The sequence below is a fragment of the Centroberyx gerrardi genome, chromosome 3 (assembly GCF_048128805.1).
Source record: "Centroberyx gerrardi isolate f3 chromosome 3, fCenGer3.hap1.cur.20231027, whole genome shotgun sequence".
Lineage (NCBI taxonomy): Eukaryota > Metazoa > Chordata > Actinopteri > Beryciformes > Berycidae > Centroberyx > Centroberyx gerrardi.
In genome coordinates this window covers 22,287,822-22,307,173 of record NC_135999.1, presented here as the reverse complement: position 1 = coordinate 22,307,173, position 19,352 = coordinate 22,287,822, and the positions used below count along the sequence as shown (strand labels likewise).

Below are 19,352 nucleotides of genomic sequence, written 5' to 3'. Positions count from 1 at the left end.
CCATAGCGCTCCCTCACCACACCCTTCTCTTGTACACAATACCCACAAAAATGAAGCCAAAAACATTTGAATGACTGAAAAAAATGTCACAATGTCAATAAAAAATTGACATTGTGAGTGAAAAGTAGAAAAATCAAAAACTGAACATCAAACTATCAAACTTTTGTTTTCAGTTGCTACTTTCAGACCGTTTTTCAGTTTCAATTTTTTTTCACTTTCAAAATAAAGATACAAAAGCAACTTCATACTCCTCACTTTTGCCACAGTAGTTCAGAACATACTATTAATTCATTCATTATTCAGTCCCTCCAGGAAATTGTGATTTTGCGATCGCAATAATTAATGCAAATTCAAGAAATCTCCGCAATCTTTGCGAGAGCTTGCAGTTTTGCAAAATTGCCGCAACTTTTCCGCATGAAATGGCCAAATCAACAGACCGCTTGTGATTTGGACCAATTGTCGCATTTCGTGTTGTGGTAACTTACGTCATCGCAGCGCGCATTCAGGTGGAAGATGAACAAAGCTCACCTGCCAACAAAAATTACTGCCATAGACCGTGCAAAACAACAACAACAAACTTACATTTTTTTTACTACATGAAGATGTGCTCATCAGTGAAATGACCTGGTATAGTGTTTGGTTGGAATGAAAACCTGCATACTCTCAGCCCTCCATGGAACATGGTTGCCCACACATGTGTAAGTAAGGCTGGTGAGGAGGAAAAGTTACCTGTAGAGATAGTGAATGTTCTATTGAACAGATAAGAAGAAAACCAATCAAGGGCTGTTCCAGATATGTCAACCCACTTATTAAGCCTATCAAGGAGGAGAAGGTGATTCCTCTGCATCAGCATTCATTAAAATGTCATTGGTCCCTAAGAAGTGCTGTTCTGGTGGAGTTTTACTGGCGGAAGCCCCATTGAAGCATCTCAAAAATGTTGTTTCGTTGTACATCCAGGAGCTGTTGGAGGCCACTTTTTCTAGGACTTTTGAAATGAAGGGCAGCTTGGAAATAGGTTTTTTTTTTAGAGTAGGACCAAGTGTAGATCTTTTAGAATGGGCTGAATGCTGGAAATAATGAGAGAAATATTTTTATGCAACAGATGAGTTTAATTCTGCATTTATTTTTAACAGCAAAGCCTTGGACCAGACCTGTTTCTGTGAGAATCATACTATGTAGTTTTTCCCATGGTAACTTCTCTTGACAGGCTTAAGATCCAAACCTGTTAAGCTTACATATATGGTGGTTGAGGGAAGTGGAACTAGAAAAGATAATTCAGTAGCATGAAAAGTGCTTACATCAGACTAACAATCTGGGTAAGAACAACGGTAAAATGTCTGCCTGTTCCCCATTCGCATGAACACATTGCATGTATATAGTTAAGTTAGTTAGTTAGTTTATTGTCCTCAGAGAGGAAATTCTTTTCACAGTTGATGCACACACGAAAACAGTTCAAAGACATGATACAAAATAACAGAAAAAACACACACAATCAATAAACAGAAACCCAAAAACACATTGACATTGTACAGTGGTACAGAGACAAAAACATACTGACATTGTACAAACAAGTTACAAAAAGTTAATATTCACCGGGACGGGGGGGTGTTCCTATTTAAAGCTTGATATCACAAATGTATCATAGAATGCAGGAAATCCAGCCAGCAACTACAGTTAAACATCATGGATCATGGTGCTAGCATGTTTGAGAAATCAAGTGCAGCCTTTTTTTTTTTTTTTAATGTTTTATTTTTGATAGAGACAGTGTGAGAGAGAGACAGGAAGGTATGGGAGAGAAAGGGGAGGACATGCAGCAAATGACCACGGGCCAGATTCGAACCCGGGTCGCTGCGGGAAGGACTGAGCCTTATGCGGTACGCGCTCTACTCTGTGAGTCACCGGGGAGCCCCAAGTGCAGCCTTTTAAGAGAGAATAAGGAACATTAAATAGTATAAGGCTATGTTGACTGAAACAGCATATTCAGCATTTCTGTGTGTTCTGTGAAATCTAAACTTCCTCATAATTTTTCATGTCACATTGAACCACTGATTGCGAAAGTGACATTGCCAGTCTCTTTACATTACTCACATTATTATATCCCCAAAATGGTGTTCATGTTAATTAAGGTATTAATTTATACATTATTTAATAGTTTATAAAGATGATTATTAAATCATGTATAAATTAATACCTTAGTTAACATGAACACCATTAGTAAATGATTACCAGACACATTAGTTAACTGTTAGTTAAGGGTTAGTTAATGCTTATTAAGCATTAACTAACCCTTAACTAATGTACCCTTATTGTAAAGTGTTACCGTTTATGATTATAATAACTATTATTAATTAACTGATTAAATTAATCTCCATGCTATTTGGACCCATATCTCACCAATGGTGCATTATATTGGATTTCAATTTGTCAAGAGAATTGTTCAGGCAATTATGGAGATTTGTATGAAGTTTGCACTTCATACAAATACATCTGTGATTATTATTAATAAATTACTAAATTAATTTTTATACTGTTACTTTATTTTATTATTATTATTTTTCTCTTTGGGCTCAATTTCCCGAGAGATGGTAAATGCTAGAGCCATGAAACTTTGCACCATGGTCTAGTATGGCTTCAATTAGACCCACAAGAAATGTGACCCCCATCAGCCCGACTGTGGCGCTATAATTAAAGGTCAAAATCTAAAAAGTTTAAAGGGCTGTATCTCCCACACCGTTTGTCTGATTTACATGAAACTTAAGCCATAAGGACCCTCAAGGTTCGCTTGAAAATTTTTGACATATTATGAATTATTTGAAAAACACATTTTTAACTTCTCCTCCTACACCGTTTGACCGATTACCACCAAAATCGGTCAGTATAGCATTTATGGTCCTACGCTCTTTAAATTTTGTCTATAGATTGTTGATATCTACTATAGTTTTGAAGATATTAACTCACAACAAGGAGGTGTGGCCTATAAGCTAAATTGTGATAACTTTGTGATAGATGGTCCAATCATCATGAAACTTGGAAAACATTTTCACATATAATGAATGAACATGTGTGCAAAGCCATTAAAATATTGACCAATAGGGGGCACCACAAAGGCCAGAAAACTGTATCTCCTAATCCAATAGGTGCAAATGCACGAAATTCGGTACACATGCTCTAGGCCAGAGGTTCTCAATTGTTTTTCAGCCAAGGACCCCTTACAAGATAGAGAATATACCGGGGACCCCCTCATTCTGATTTGTGATTTTGGGCTATATAAATAAAAATTGACTTGACTTGACATGTATGTCCCTTGGAATAATCTGACGTAGCCTATTTTTTACACTTCTATAGTCTTAGTTATGTGAAAGAACAACACAAGAGAAATGTATTAGAAAGATATTAGATATTTATTAAAAATATTTGCACCATCTCAACACAGAATACCCATAAAACAATCAATCAATTAGCTGCAAGTAACACTGTACTTAAACAAAATATCAAAGGGAAATCAAGAGAAAAGTGCTCATTTGAAGTGCATACACACACACACACACACATCAAGATAAAAGTGTTTCACTCTTAGTTCATACGTAATGATTGATAAAAGTCTAATCATAAAATAAATGCAGGCTATAACAACTGAACACATGCCTGCATTGCAACATATGTATCAAGTAGATTGCAAAACATCTGCAACATTGCTACAATCCCAAACCACAACTTTGTCACCATCCGTTGCTGGCGGTAGTCCTCGCCCTTCCTCTCAAAAAAAGACCGGCCTTTTTTTTACATAATCTGGATGCTTGGTCTCGAGGTGTCTCTTCAATTTGGCAGGCTTCATCGCCTCATTGGCAAGACACTGCAGGCATATAAGACATTTCGGCCTCCCTTCCACTTCAGTAAATCCATACTGGAGATACTCCTCATCGTATTTCCTTACTTTTGTTTTTTGTTTTTCATTTACTTCATTTGTAGCCGTAACCGGTTGTTTTAAAAATCTGTCCATCTTCGTAGCATGCTAGCAGCCGGAGGCGCTCTCTGACTGACGTACCAGTTATTGTTGTTTCCACGGTAACGGGTGACGTGCTTGACTTTTATATTTATAGATTTGTTAGATTAGAACGTAGAACTTAGAACGTAGAACGTTGAACTATGAAGCCTTTTGTAAAAAATAAATAAATAAAAAAAAAACTTTTTTTTATATCATGATAATTTAAATGAATGAATCTGAAAACTTTTCACGGACCCCCTGGCAGAGTGCCACGGACCCCTGGGGGTCCCCGGACCCCACTTTGAGAACCACTGCTCTAGGCCATGTCTTGTCAAAATCTGAGTTTGGTCGTCATTAGTGAAAGTGGGTTTAGCCTGTGACATTTTGGCTTATAACTCAAACAGAATTTCACCAATCGTTATGAAACTTGGTAATCATGTTCCAACCTTCATGTGGAACATGCACACCAATTTCCATACAGATCCGACCAGATTTTGCCCAACAGCAGCATTTTGAGTGTACAGCTAAACACAGTAAAGCCAATTCCAAATTGGATTGACACCTTTTAACTTGCTATTACATTCTTCAGTATCAGAACTTGATAACTTGAGGCCGGATGGCTCAACAGCCTAGCGGCGATGGCTGGGTTCATGCCAGCACAGCAGCCAGAGCTGAAACGTGGAAGTTTGCATTAACATTACTGTCAGTTTTGTCATATTAGGCTGTTGAGCCATCAGGCCCCAAGTTATCAAGTTCTGATACTAAAGAATGTAATAGCAAGTTAAAAGGTGTCAATATCCAACTTCGTATTGGCTTTATGTGTTTAGCTGTACACTGTACACTGTTGGGCAAAATCTGGTCGGATCTGTATGGAAATTGGTGTGCATGTTCCACATAAGGGTTGGAACATGATTACCAAGTTTCATAGCGATTGGTGAAATTCTCTTTGAGTATAAGCCAAAATGTCATAGGCCATGCCCACTTTGACTTACGATGACCAAACTTCAGATTTTGACTAGGACATGGTCCTAGAGCATGTGTACATGTTCATTCATTATATGTGAACATGTTGTTTAAGTTTCATGATGATTGGACCATCTATCACAAAGTTCTAACAATTTAGCTCATAGGCCACACCTTCTTAACAAATTTAAGAGTTAATATCTTCAAAACTACAATAGATATCAACAATCTATCAACAAAATTTAAAGAGCGTAGGACCATAGATGCTACTGACCGATTTTGGTGGTAATCGGTCAAACGGTGTAGGAGATGTTAAAAATGTGTTTTTCAAATAATTCAAAATATGTCAAAAATTTTCAGGCGAACCTTTAGGGTCCTTATGGCAAATTTGTAGAGTATGGTTAGGTGGACATGTGTACCAAGTTTCATGTACATCGGACAAACGGTGTGGGAGATACAGCCCTTTAAACTTTTTTATTTTTGACCTTTAATTATAGCGCCACCATCAGGCCGATCATATTTCATGTGGGTCTAATTGAAGCCGTGGTGCAAAGTTTCATGGCTCTAGCATTTACCATCTCACGGGCAATTGAGCCCAAAAAGAAAAACATTAATAATAAAAAAAAGTAACAGTACAAAAATGTATTAATTAATTTATTAATAATAATCACAGAAAGTGCAAACTTCATACAAATCTCCATAATTGCCTGAACAATTCTCTTGACAAATTTCAATCTAATATAATGCACCATTGGTGAGATATGGGTCCAAATAGCATGGAGATTAATTTAATCAGTTAATTAATAAAAGTTATTATAATCATAAACATATCAAAATCAATACAGTTCTTCCTCTAGAGGTCATCAATGTCCATACCAAATTTGAAAAGATTCTTATAAAAACTGTTCAAGTTATCGCGTTCACACGAAGGATCGGCAGCGGACACGGCGGTGGGTGGGGTGAATCCATAATATCCCCGAAACTTATTTCGGAGATATAATTACACACCTCCAGTGTTGAGATCAATCTTCAGCTCACGGCAGGGGTGGGCAACCATGTGCCATGGAGAGCCGCTATCAGGTTTACTGACGCACTCGTCCGTCAGTGCAACAGCTTTCCTACCAGCATCTACTGAAACACACAATATCGAGGTAAATGGGTGCAGGTATGCCTCTTGGACTGCCCCTGGCTCTCTCTCCGCCTCCTGACCAACCCCCAATTCCCGCCCCACTGGCCACAAGTATAAAGAATATATCACAAGGATTCAAGGGTGGTATAACATGACACACAAAACCAATACTTCTGCAGGCTGAACTCTTCCAGAGGTCGAATCATTGAAACATCCATGATTAACTGTTTCTTGGGATTGCTCAAGAGGATTACCATTTTATTTCCAGTTGTTTTGCTGTATTTGTTATTATCTCTAGCAAGCCCAGGTAAGACTTACTTTATTTTTCAACTTACATTCACAGTATACTTTAGGGCTTTATCTGGCATCCTTATGCAGGAAAATGTGTGATGAGTAACACACTACAAGCCAAATAAAGTTCTAGATTACCAACTTTTGTAAGCAATCAACAGGAAGGATTGAAAGGGTCAGCACCCTGTCTCTACACCTAGATGTAATAAAATGTTCCTGTGATGGTGAAAGTGTTAAGGGTTAGGGTTAGGGTTAGGGTTAAATAATAAGAACTGAGGAGAACAGGTAGGAAGGATTTATTTTCTTATTTTCTTTATTGTCTTTCTTTAAGACATGAACATACTGGGGCAAGTAGAGGAGGTAAATAAGTGAGAGGGGGATGCAATTCAAAGGAGATGTAAGAGGAAAGAGGCTGTAGTTGGATTGTTTAAATATTCTGGTAACACTATAATAAGGTTGTATTAACTAACAAGAGTTAATGCATTAATTGGTGAACAAATGCTTAAGGCATGAATATGTATTTAATTTGTATTTTAATTTTATTTGTTAACTAAGTAACAAATGCATTAAATACTGTAGTTAAACTTGATGACTGATCTGTCTCAGTTTTAGAACTTCCTCTTCCATTAATAAACCATTTACTAAAATTAACAAAGCATGCCCAAAACTGTAATTACAACTCCTTTCAAAAGATCTCCATCCTCTATTAACAGTTTCCTGGTGATTTGTTAACTCTTAAATAACCCATTTCACATTACCTACTGTAAAGTGACAGCTCTTTATGCCTTACCAATGGCTTACAAGTTCATGTGAAACATTACTTAACTCTGGCAATGATGCATCAAGTTGGTCCAGTTTGATTACTGCATTTACAAATGCATTTGTTAATTACTTAGTTAGCATGTATTCATTCCTTAGTTAAGCACTTAGTAAATACATTAACTCATGTTAGTTAATACAACCTTATTATAAAGTGTTACCAAAATTCTGTCTGACTCCATTTCAGAAGTGAAATATTTTGTTTACACTAGGTCTGGTAAGACTTTGATGAGGTCAAACCCATGAAGCAGATGCAGAGATAGTTGCCAGCAAGAGTGACTCTACGATGACAACCATGGACATTGATGACAGTCAAAATGGCTATAAGCTCCTTACAGCGAATGGCAGCAGGTTTCAATATTCAGGTAAAAAAATGAGAGCTTCATTCCAAAAGGAGATAGCCACCATGCTTTTGTTAAATTTAATCTCACTGTGGAAATGTCTAAGTTGTTTGTCTGTATAGCATTTTGCAGTGAAATCGTTAAATATCTTAGTCAGCCACATTCATCCTCATGTTGACAAACCCACAAGTTCCTCAGATCACTTCATCATTTTTTACATTTCTACTCCTTCCTGTGATTCAGTTCATGAGTTGAGAAAGAGCCCTCTCAGGCCCGCTGTAGTCTGTCTGGGGCTGCTGTGTGTTCTCCTGCTGGCTGGGATCATAGGCCAGGGAGTCCACTGTGAGTCTACCTTTTTATTTTCTTTGTCAAATATTCTAATGTTTTTTAGAAGTTACCTGAGATGAGATCATTGATCCAGGACACGTTTATCAATATCTCACCTCTTCTGCAGATCGCAAAGTAGAGAGAGACCAAGAGAACAGCTACAATGCCATGACTAAAGAGAAAGACAACATACAGGAGAACCTGAAGACCACGCTTAAAGACAAAAGGGAACTACAAGGCATCCAAACCCGGTTACAGAGCAATACCGATTACTTAACTAGACAGAGAGACCAATTACGGACCAATAACGATATTCTGACAAAAGAAAGAAACGATCTTAAAATTAGTGAAAGCCAGTTACGGACCAGTAACAATGCTTTAACAAAAGAGAAAGACCAGCTAAAAAACAGTCAAGGCCAATTGCAGACTAATAACAATGCCTTGACTAAAGCCAAAGACTTGTTACAAACAAGTTACAATTCAGTGGTCAAACGGACAAATGAGTTACAGACCAATTACAACTCACTGACCAAAGACAAGGACAATTTACACAACAGATACAACAACCTGACCAGATCAAGAGAGCAGTTGCAGATTAGTTACAACTCCATGATTAAGGAAGTAGAGAAGTTACAGATCAGCCACAACTCCTCCACCAGTGAGAAAGACAAGTTACAGAGCAGTCACAACAACCTGACTAAGGAGAGAGACAATTTACAGGCCAGTTACAACTTACTTGAAAAAGGGACAAACCAGCTGCAGGCTAGTTATGCTGCTTTGATTCAACAACGAGACCAGCTACAGATCAGTTACAACAACACAACTGCGGAGAAAGACAAGTTAAAGATGAGATACGACAACCTGACTGCAGAAAGAGAGCAGTTACAGAGGGAAGTTGAGAGACTGAATGCAACGATGAGAGGTAAGCAAAAGGAAACAGAAATACAAGAATGAATTCAGCATATTCAGCATAAAAGCATAGTTTGGATGTCTATCCAACAGTTAGGAATGTCAATAGTGTAGATGTGTACTTTTGTAATAGTTGAGAGCTCTGCTTTCAGAACATTGTCTAGGTTAGGCTTGGATTGCAATCTGTCCTTGGATGTTCATTATTTATATCCCTCATCATTACTATTCTTTCAACAAAGAAGGAACACACTGAGCAATTTTGTGTTGGGAGGTCTTAATGGTGATTAATGTTTAGGCTAAAATTTGGCTACATGTAGTGGTTCAAAGTGAAAGTTTAGTAGACGGCTATGACTCCATCTTTATGACGAAAACAAAGCTTTATCTTGTACATATCTTCTCTGGTACATATTTTTGATATTCAGCTACAGCTGTTTATGTGTTAAATATTTAATAATGTATTTACTGCTTGATCTAAACCTGGGCTATATACGAGAGCTAAAGCATAGACACAACATTGAAATCATGTCTAGTGCTCAGTGGGAAGGTGTATCACTGAGAAAGGTGGGCTGCTCTGCTCCACTCTTAGCATGCGGAGCAAAAGTGAAATGTCACTTTGTTGACAATGCCGTTTGATGAAAAACTAATCAGTCAACCATCAAAAATGAGTTAAAAAATTATAATACTCCAAAAGGATGGTAGGGAGCACTGACTTGTTCTCACTATCTACTTATCGATTGATGTATATATTAAATTTACAGAAAAGACCTGTCTTCCTGGCTGGAAGAAGTTTCAGAATAGCTGCTACTTCACTTCTACTGTCCGTAAATCCTGGACCCAGAGCAGACAGGACTGTCAAAGCAAAGGGGCAGACCTGGCAATCATCAACAGCCCAGAAGAAATGGTGCGTTTATCTGTGTGCGCTTGCATTTATATGTATGTGTGCAAGTATGTGTTGCTGCGCGCTTGTTCACGTAAATTTGCTTGATGTTTTGAATGTTATCTCTCTTCATCATGTTATCTCTCTCAGTCATTCATCAATGGTTTGTATGGAGATGGGGCCGAAATCTGGATTGGCTTGAGTGACAAAGGAGTAGAAGGAGATTGGAAGTGGGTGGACGGGACATCACTGACCACAGCGTAAGAGACTGAACTCATACCTCTGCATGATATTGAAAAAAAACAACCTAGAACGGCTTGTCTTGCCACCATTCATGAATTCATATCCTCTTTGTTGATTTCAATCGTCCAGGGATTGGTAAAGTCATGGAAACAACAATTAATCTCCTTTTGAATGTCTCTCTGTACTGCAGGTACTGGGGCAAAGACCAGCCCAACAGCTGGAATGGACACCAGGACTGTGCGGAATTCTGGCGTCGTCATACAGGGAACGGGGTTTGGAACGATGAGTCATGTGACAGCAACGAAAAATGGATCTGCGAGATGTAGATTTCCTATATAGAATGGCCTTATAGCCAACCTTTCTGGTCAGTGTATGGTAGGTCAGAGATCTTATTCAACCTCAGTTTTAGGGTAGAACAAATATCACTGTGAAGCGTGTTAGGGAAAAAAATCGCACATAGGATCTGCTCTCAGTGTATTGGCGTTAATGGCAAAATAAGGGCAACTGAAGCAAACATCTTTCATTCAAAGGAGCAGATAGCTTCTGTTCCAAAGTTGTATTTGACCAAATTACACACAAACCTAAAGCATTGTTGACATTGAGAACTAAAATGTATTTTGTTGTAATGAGTAACTTTGGAACTTGGATTTGGAAAAAGTTTAATTTACCAGTTGGCCCTGCTGGTGCTAGAGCAGATGGGTTGAGAGAGGCTAATTATCATATTAGCATTGTACTGAGATTTTCAAAAATACATTCTGTACAGTTTATACCTGTTAGCACCTAATCCCAGTTTCACATTAGTAGATATTGGAGCTATCGTTCTGTATGGGATACACTGAAATAAGGAAACTATCAACTAACTGTGGCATTTTTAACAAATAAATAATTTTTTACAGATCAGTCTACCCAGGTGAGGAAAGTGTCAGATTATGTCACACTCATTTGCTACTGTGATTGGTTGAGGATGATCCAATGACAAAGGGCACAATGGCACTCTCATTAATGGATTCCCAGGCAGGGAGTGACATAGCAACTGTGGCGGTTGTACCCGTTTTAAAGTCACAATGAAACAACATTTTTGAGAGCATCTTGCTCTCTTGATGTGTTTCCTGTTGAAACAGTATATTGGGCCAGGACATAACGTGGGGAGGGTTCATTCGACAGTGTAAACCAATGGGATATCAGTTCTTGAAAGAGGGGCGGAGGAGCGTAATTGTTCAAAAATATGTGATGGTATTGCTTGGAATTTTTATTCTGCCTACTGGTATGGCATGAGGTAACCATTCAAAATACATTGTTTTCCAGTAAGGATTTTGATATGAAAATATGAGAAAATAAACATTTTGAACATTTTTGGCATTTATTGGTAAATAGGTATATATTATAGCATGAAAAATCAGCTAATAAGGAGATAATAAAGTGGACATACAATTGTTGAGTAGCTGCTGCTGGCTAATGTGGAGGAATTGTGAATATAAGCTGTGTACCACTATAGGCCTGTAGGTGTCACTGCAGGCTGGTTGTATGTAAGTTTCCACTTCTTACTACTTAGCTCCTCTCAGAGCAAAGCATAAATAACGGCAGGTATCCAGTGTCCACTGTGAAGAATCATTTCACTATAGGGTGTTGACCTTTCTCACGTGCATGTAAAATAAAAGCATAATCAAGAGCAGTCAAGTGAGTTTGTTTATTGAAGAAATTCCACAACAGTTACTGCAATACATTCTGCCATTGCTGCTCATCATGTGACCGGGAGGGGACACGTTTGCCCATTGTGTGTGGCTGACATTAATTCAGGGGGAGTGGACTCCAGCAAGTAATTATACATATGCTATATGTATTAAGAACCATTCAATTAATGTTTTTCTTACTGGAAATTGACATATGTGGCAAATGGCTGTGTTGTATGGTAGTCACATTGCAATGCAATCGATTTCCCCCCCTTATTTTGCAACCTCAATTTCAGTTTAAGAGTAGTGTTTATTGTATAGGATGAATGACAAGTCGTTGATGCATTAGTGCAAATTATTACGCTGTTTTGTTAAATACTCACACATTGGCCATACCTTTTAAGGTCTGTTATTTCTGTTTCTGATTTCTAAAATATCTCTAATATTTTCTTGCTCTTTAACTATCTACTAACACTCATTGTGCTCAGGTGCTTCAATCATACATACAAATACAAAGAATGATTGATTACAAATAAAAGAATTCACCTTGTATTTCTTGTGCTACTGGTGTGATGAATCACCGCAAAAAAGAGCAAGCAGGGTTTACTAATGCTGGTTTGGTTAAGTGTTATGTGTAAACAGGGTAGGAGAGTAACTGATTAGGCCTACATGTAATTTCATTACAGTAGTCTGATAAAAATAGCAACTAATCTGTTACAGGTACTGCAAAAACAGTAATCAGATTACAAACAGTCTTGTAAAGGAATGATTGAATGATTAATGACAGATGAAGTGAATACTTGCTATTGGATTACTTTGTTGGATTACTCTGAAACATATTTGAAGGGAAAAAGCAAAGATTTAAAATTAGAATACATTTCTTAATTGCTCATGCTATGAGTTTTTGAGCCAATGCAATGAAAAAGCTATCAGATTTCATGGGATTGAGTGTTCCAGTGGATTAAGTTTGTGTTTACAATGATAAGCACATACTTGGTACATGTTGAAAAGAAGTGCAGTGTAGTGTAGATAATGTACAGAATTTTGTCTTGGTGATATTGGTGCTGAGACATATTGACAATTCACAGTCCCACAGTGCATACTGACACAGATACAACACAGGTAACATGACATTACATACAGCACAAAGGGACAGTGCAATACATAATGTGGACAGTGGGTTATACAGTACTGTACACATCACTCTGCACATATAGGCCTACTGTCAATATTGTATAGCTGTGTGCTTTCATCATCAGTCATCTGCTTGGCACAAACTCACACATGATATACTTTGGGGCTGGTTTACTGTAAGCCTTGTTCACCACTACTGCTGCTCTAAGATTTAAGAAAATATACTTATACAAGCATTTATCAATAGACAGGATTTGATGTTGCAGTCCTTGGTGTCGTAATCCAAGGTGAGCATTCAATGCAGATGTCAAAAGAATGATGTACTAACCTACAAATGGTGACTACAGAGGACATCAGGCTCTGCCGTCATAAATCTGCAGGAAAATCAGTCAGCACCATCACCAGCCACCTAATCTAAATGTTAAAGGGTGGAGTGTGGGTGCGGGTTTGTCACTTGGGTTATAGAAGCACCTATGTGTTGGATTTGAATATTGTTGATTTTGGCGACTCCTAGTTGTAGTACAGGTCCATGAGTTGCTTCACACCAAAAAAAGCCAGAGCATTTATTCATTTATTCATTCATTCATTATTGTAAAGTAACCTAAGACCAGCTACAAGAACAGCTAACACACTAGCTAACATACTTGCTAACAAGGAAGAAATATAAATAATGAAATGTAGGCATAAAATTAGCCTCATGTCAGTGTACAAGCTCTCAACATAATGGCATGTTCAAGAGTGTGTTTGCAAAGTTTCCAATAAATCAGCAACACATTCAGCCATCTCGAGTGCTGGAGAAGTGATGTGATAAAGCTGTCATTCACCTACCATAGCGCTCCCTCACCACACCCTTCTCTTGTACACAATACCCACAAAAATGAAGCCAAAAACATTTGAATGACTGAAAAAAGATGTGAGTCAATAAAAAAATATTTGAATTAATGAAAAATTGACATTGTGAGTGAAAAGTAGAAAAATCAAAAACTGAACATCAAACTATCAAACTTTTGTTTTCAGTTGCTACTTTCAGACCGTTTTTCTCTTTCACTTTTTTTTTCACTTTCAAAATAAAGATACAAAAGCAACTTCATACTCCTCACTTTTGCCACAGTAGTTCTAATTCTATAACTATTAATTCATTCATTATTCAGTCCCTCCAGGAAATTGTGATTTTGCGATCGCAATAATTAATGCAAATTCAAGAAATCTCCGCAATATTTGCAAGAGCTTGCAGTTTTGCAAAATTGCCGCAACTTTTCCGCATGAAATGGCCAAATCAACAGACCGCTTGTGATTTGGACCAACTGTCGCATTTCGTGTCATGGTAACTTCTGTCATCACAGCGCGCATTCAGGTGGAAGATGAACAAAGCTCACCTGCCAACAAAAATTACTGCCATAGACCGTGCAAACATACAACAACAACAACAAACTTACATTTTTTTTACTACATGAAGATGTGCTCATCAGTGAAATGACCTGGTATAGTGTTTGGTTGGAATGAAAACCTGCATACTCTCAGCCCTCCATGGAACATGGTTGCCCACACATGTGTAAGTAAGGCTGGTGAGGAGGAAAAGTTACCTGTAGAGATAGTGAATGTTGAACAGATAAGAAGAAAACCAAAGCCTGCAAAGCCTTGGACCAGACCTGTTTCTGTGAGAATCATACTATGTAGTTTTTCCCATGGTAACTTCTCTTGACAGGCTTAAGATCCAAACCTGTTAAGCTTACATATATGGTGGTTGAGGGAAGTGGAACTAGAAAAGATAATTCAGTAGCATGAAAAGTGCTTACATCAGACTAACAATCTGGGTAAGAACAACGGTAAAATGTCTGCCTGTTCCCCATTCGCATGAACACATTGCATGTATATAGTTAAGTTAGTTAGTTAGTTTATTGTCCTCAGAGAGGAAATTCTTTTCACAGTTGATGCACACACGAAAACAGTTCAAAGACATGATACAAAATAACAGAAAAAACACACACAATCAATAAACAGAAACCCAAAAACACATTGACATTGTACAGTGGTACAGAGACAAAAACATACTGACATTGTACAAACAAGTTACAAAAAGTTAATATTCACCGGGACGGGGGGGTGTTCCTATTTAAAGCTTGATATCACAAATGTATCATAGAATGCAGGAAATCCAGCCAGCAACTACAGTTAAACATCATGGATCATGGTGCTAGCATGTTTGAGAAATCAAGTGCAGCCTTTTTTTTTTTTTTTAATGTTTTATTTTTGATAGAGACAGTGTGAGAGAGAGACAGGAAGGTATGGGGAGGACATGCAGCAAATGACCACGGGCCAGATTCGAACCCGGGTCGCTGCGGGAAGGACTGAGCCTTATGCGGTACGCGCTCTACTCTGTGAGTCACCGGGGAGCCCCAAGTGCAGCCTTTTAAGAGAGAATAAGGAACATTAAATAGTATAAGGCTATGTTGACTGAAACAGCATATTCAGCATTTCTGTGTGTTCTGTGAAATCTAAACTTCCTCATAATTTTTCATGTCACATTGAACCACTGATTGCGAAAGTGACATTGCCAGTCTCTTTACATTACTCACATTATTATATCCCCAAAATGGTGTTCATGTTAATTAAGGTATTAATTTATACATTATTTAATAGTTTATAAAGATGATTATTAAATCATGTATAAATTAATACCTTAGTTAACATGAACACCATTAGTAAATGATTACCAGACACATTAGTTAACTGTTAGTTAAGGGTTAGTTAATGCTTATTAAGCATTAACTAACCCTTAACTAATGTACCCTTATTGTAAAGTGTTACCGTTTATGATTATAATAACTATTATTAATTAACTGATTAAATTAATCTCCATGCTATTTGGACCCATATCTCACCAATGGTGCATTATATTGGATTTCAATTTGTCAAGAGAATTGTTCAGGCAATTATGGAGATTTGTATGAAGTTTGCACTTCATACAAATACATCTGTGATTATTATTAATAAATTACTAAATTAATTTTTATACTGTTACTTTATTTTATTATTATTATTTTTCTCTTTGGGCTCAATTTCCCGAGAGATGGTAAATGCTAGAGCCATGAAACTTTGCACCATGGTCTAGTATGGCTTCAATTAGACCCACAAGAAATGTGACCCCCATCAGCCCGACTGTGGCGCTATAATTAAAGGTCAAAATCTAAAAAGTTTAAAGGGCTGTATCTCCCACACCGTTTGTGGAAGGACCCTCAAGGTTCGCTTGAAAATGTTTGACATATTATCATCTCCTCCTACACCGTTTGACCGATTACCACCAAAATCGGTCAGTATAGCATTTATGGTCCTACGCTCTTTAAATTTTATCTATAGATTGTTGATATCTACTATAGTTTTGAAGATATTAACTCACAACAAGGAGGTGTGGCCTATAAGCTAAATTGTGATAACTTTGTGATAGATGGTCCAATCATCATGAAACTTGGAAAACATTTTCACATATAATGAATGAACATGTGTGCAAAGCCATTAAAATATTGACCAATAGGGGGCACCACAAAGGCCAGAAAACTGTATCTCCTAATCCAATAGGTGCAAATGCACGAAATTCGGTACACATGCTCTAGGCCAGAGGTTCTCAATTGTTTTTCAGCCAAGGACCCCTTACAAGATAGAGAATATACCGGGGACCCCCTCATTCTGATTTGTGATTTTGGGCTATATAAATAAAAATTGACTTGACTTGACATGTATGTCCCTTGGAATAATCTGACGTAGCCTATTTTTTACACTTCTATAGTCTTAGTTATGTGAAAGAACAACACAAGAGAAATGTATTAGAAAGATATTAGATATTTATTAAAAATATTTGCACCATCTCAACACAGAATACCCATAAAACAATCAATCAATTAGCTGCAAGTAACACTGTACCTAAACAAAATATCAAAGGGAAATCAAGAGAAAAGTGTTAATTTGAAGTGCATTTCAGAACATACACACACACACACACACACACACACACACACACACACACACACACACACACATCAAGATAAAAGTGTTTCACTCTTAGTTCATACGTAATGATTGATAAAAGTCTAATCATAAAATAAATGCAGGCTATAACAACTGAACACATGCCTGCATTGCAACATATGTATCAAGTAGATTGCAAAACATCTGCAACATTGCTACAATCCCAAACCACAACTTTGTCACCATCCGTTGCTGGCGGTAGTCCTCGCCCTTCCTCTCAAAAAAAGACCGGCCTTTTTTTATATAATCTGGATGCTTGGTCTCGAGGTGTCTCTTCAATTTGGCAGGCTTCATCGCCTCATTGGCAAGACACTGCAGGCATATAAGACATTTCGGCCTCCCTTCCACTTCAGTAAATCCATACTGGAGATACTCCTCATCGTATTTCCTTACTTTTGTTTTTTGTTTTTCATTTACTTCATTTGTAGCCGTAACCGGTCGTTTTAAAAATCTGTCCATCTTCGTAGCATGCTAGCAGCCGGAGGCGCTCTCTGACTGACGTACCAGTTATTGTTGTTTCCACGGTAACGGGTGACGTGCTTGGCTTATAAATTTATAGATTTGTTAGATTAGAACGTAGAACTTAGAACGTAGAACGTAGAACGTTGAACTATGAAACCTTTTGTAAAAAATAAATAAATAAAAAAAAAACTTTTTTTTATATCATGATAATTTAAATGAATGAATCTGAAAACTTTTCACGGACCCCCTGGCAGAGTGCCACGGACCCCTGGGGGTCCCCGGACCCCACTTTGAGAACCACTGCTCTAGGCCATGTCTTGTCAAAATCTGAGTTTGGTCGTCATTAGTGAAAGTGGGCTTAGCCTATGACATTTTGGCTTATAACTCAAACAGAATTTCACCAATCGTTATGAAACTTGGTAATCATGTTCCAACCTTCATGTGGAACATGCACACCAATTTCCATACAGATCCGACCAGATTTTGCCCAACAGCAGCATTTTGAGTGTACAGCTAAACACAGTAAAGCCAATTCCAAATTGGATTGACACCCTTTAACTTGCTATTACATTCTTCAGTATCAGAACTTGATAACTTGAGGCCGGATGGCTCAACAGCCTAGCGGCGATGGCTGGGTTCATGCCAGCACAGCAGCCAGAGCTGAAACGTGGAAGTTTGCATTAACATTACTGTCAGTTTTGTCATATTAGGCTGTTGAGCCATCAGGCCCCAAGTTATCAAGTTCTGATACTAAAGAATGTAATAGCAAGTTAAAAGGTGTCAATATCCAACTTCGTATTGGCTTTATGTGTTTAGCTGTACACTGTACACTGTTGGGCAAAATCTGGTCGGATCTGTATGGAAATTGGTGTGCATGTTCCACATAAGGGTTGGAACATGATTACCAAGTTTCATAGCGATTGGTGAAATTCTCTTTGAGTATAAGCCAAAATGTCAAAGGCCATGCCCACTTTGACTTACGATGACCAAACTTCAGATTTTGACTAGGACATGGTCCTAGAGCATGTGTACATGTTCATTCATTATATGTGAACATGTTGTTTAAGTTTCATGATGATTGGACCATCTATCACAAAGTTCTAACAATTTAGCTTATAGGCCACACCTCCTTAACAAATTTAAGAGTTAATATCTTCAAAACTACAATAGATATCAACAATCTATCAACAAAATTTAAAGAGCGTAGGACCATAGATGCTACTGACTGATTTTGGTGGTAAACGGTCAAACGGTGTAGGAGATGTTAAAAATGTGTTTTTCAAATAATTTAAAATATCTCAAAAATTTTCAAGCGAATCTTGAGGGTCCTTATGGCAAATTTGTAGAGTATGGTTAGGTGGACATGTGTACCAAGTTTCATGTACATCGGACAAACGGTTTGAGAGATACAGCCCTTTAAACTTTTTTATTTTTGATCTTTGATTATAGCGTCTACCATCAGGCCGATGTGGGTCATATTTCTTGTGGGTCTAATTGAAGCCATACTAGACCGTGGTGCAAAGTTTCATGGCTCTAGCATTTACCATCTCACGGGCAATTGAGCCCAAATAGAAAAACAATAATAATAAAAAAAAGTAACAGTACAAAAATGTATTAATTAATTTATTAATAATAATCACAGAAAGTGCAAACTTCATACAAATCTCCATAATTGCCTGAACAATTCTCTTGACAAATTTCAATCTAATATAATGCACCACTGGTGAGATATGGGTCCAAATAGCATGGAGATTAATTTAATCAGTTAATTAATAATAGTTATTATAATCATAAACATATCAAAATCAATACAGTTCTTCCTCTAGAGGTCATCAATGTCCATACCAAATTTGAAAAGATTCTTATAAAAACTGTTCAAGTTATCGTGTTCACACGAAGGATCGGCAGCGGACGCGGGAGGATGAATCCATAATATCTTCGAAACTTATTTCGGAGATATAATTACACACCTCTGGTGTTGAGATCAATCTTCAGCTCACGGCAGGGGTGGGCAACCATGTGCCATGGAGAGCCGCGATCAGGTTTACTGACGCACTCGTCCGTCAGTGCAACAGCTTTCCTACCAGCATCTACTGAAACACACAATATCGAGGTAAATGGGTGCAGGTATGCCTCTTGGACTGCCCCTGGCTCTCTCTCCGCCTCCTGACCAACCCCC

The 19,352-nt window shown here is 37.8% G+C and overlaps 1 protein-coding gene across 1 annotated transcript; it reads left to right on the top strand.

The window, feature by feature from the left end:
• Nucleotides 1-6,103: 6,103 nt before the first annotated feature.
• On the top strand, nt 6,104-11,556 carry LOC139928190 (uncharacterized). The gene is made up of 7 exons (XM_078289982.1): nt 6,104-6,113; nt 7,421-7,552; nt 7,772-7,870; nt 7,983-8,777; nt 9,523-9,665; nt 9,792-9,901; nt 10,075-11,556. The coding sequence occupies exons 1-7, from the start codon at nt 6,104-6,106 to the stop codon at nt 10,208-10,210; spliced, it is 1,425 nt and encodes a 474-aa protein (XP_078146108.1). The 3' UTR covers nt 10,211-11,556.
• Nucleotides 11,557-19,352: the final 7,796 nt, after the last annotated feature.

Excerpts from the sequence above, each read along its gene's own strand:
- LOC139928190 (XM_078289982.1), top strand. Across the intron at positions 7,871-7,982 it reads CATAGGCCAGGGAGTCCACT|ATCGCAAAGTAGAGAGAGAC; the intron begins GTGAGTCTACCT and ends CCTCTTCTGCAG. Across the intron at positions 9,902-10,074 it reads GGGACATCACTGACCACAGC|GTACTGGGGCAAAGACCAGC; the intron begins GTAAGAGACTGA and ends TCTGTACTGCAG.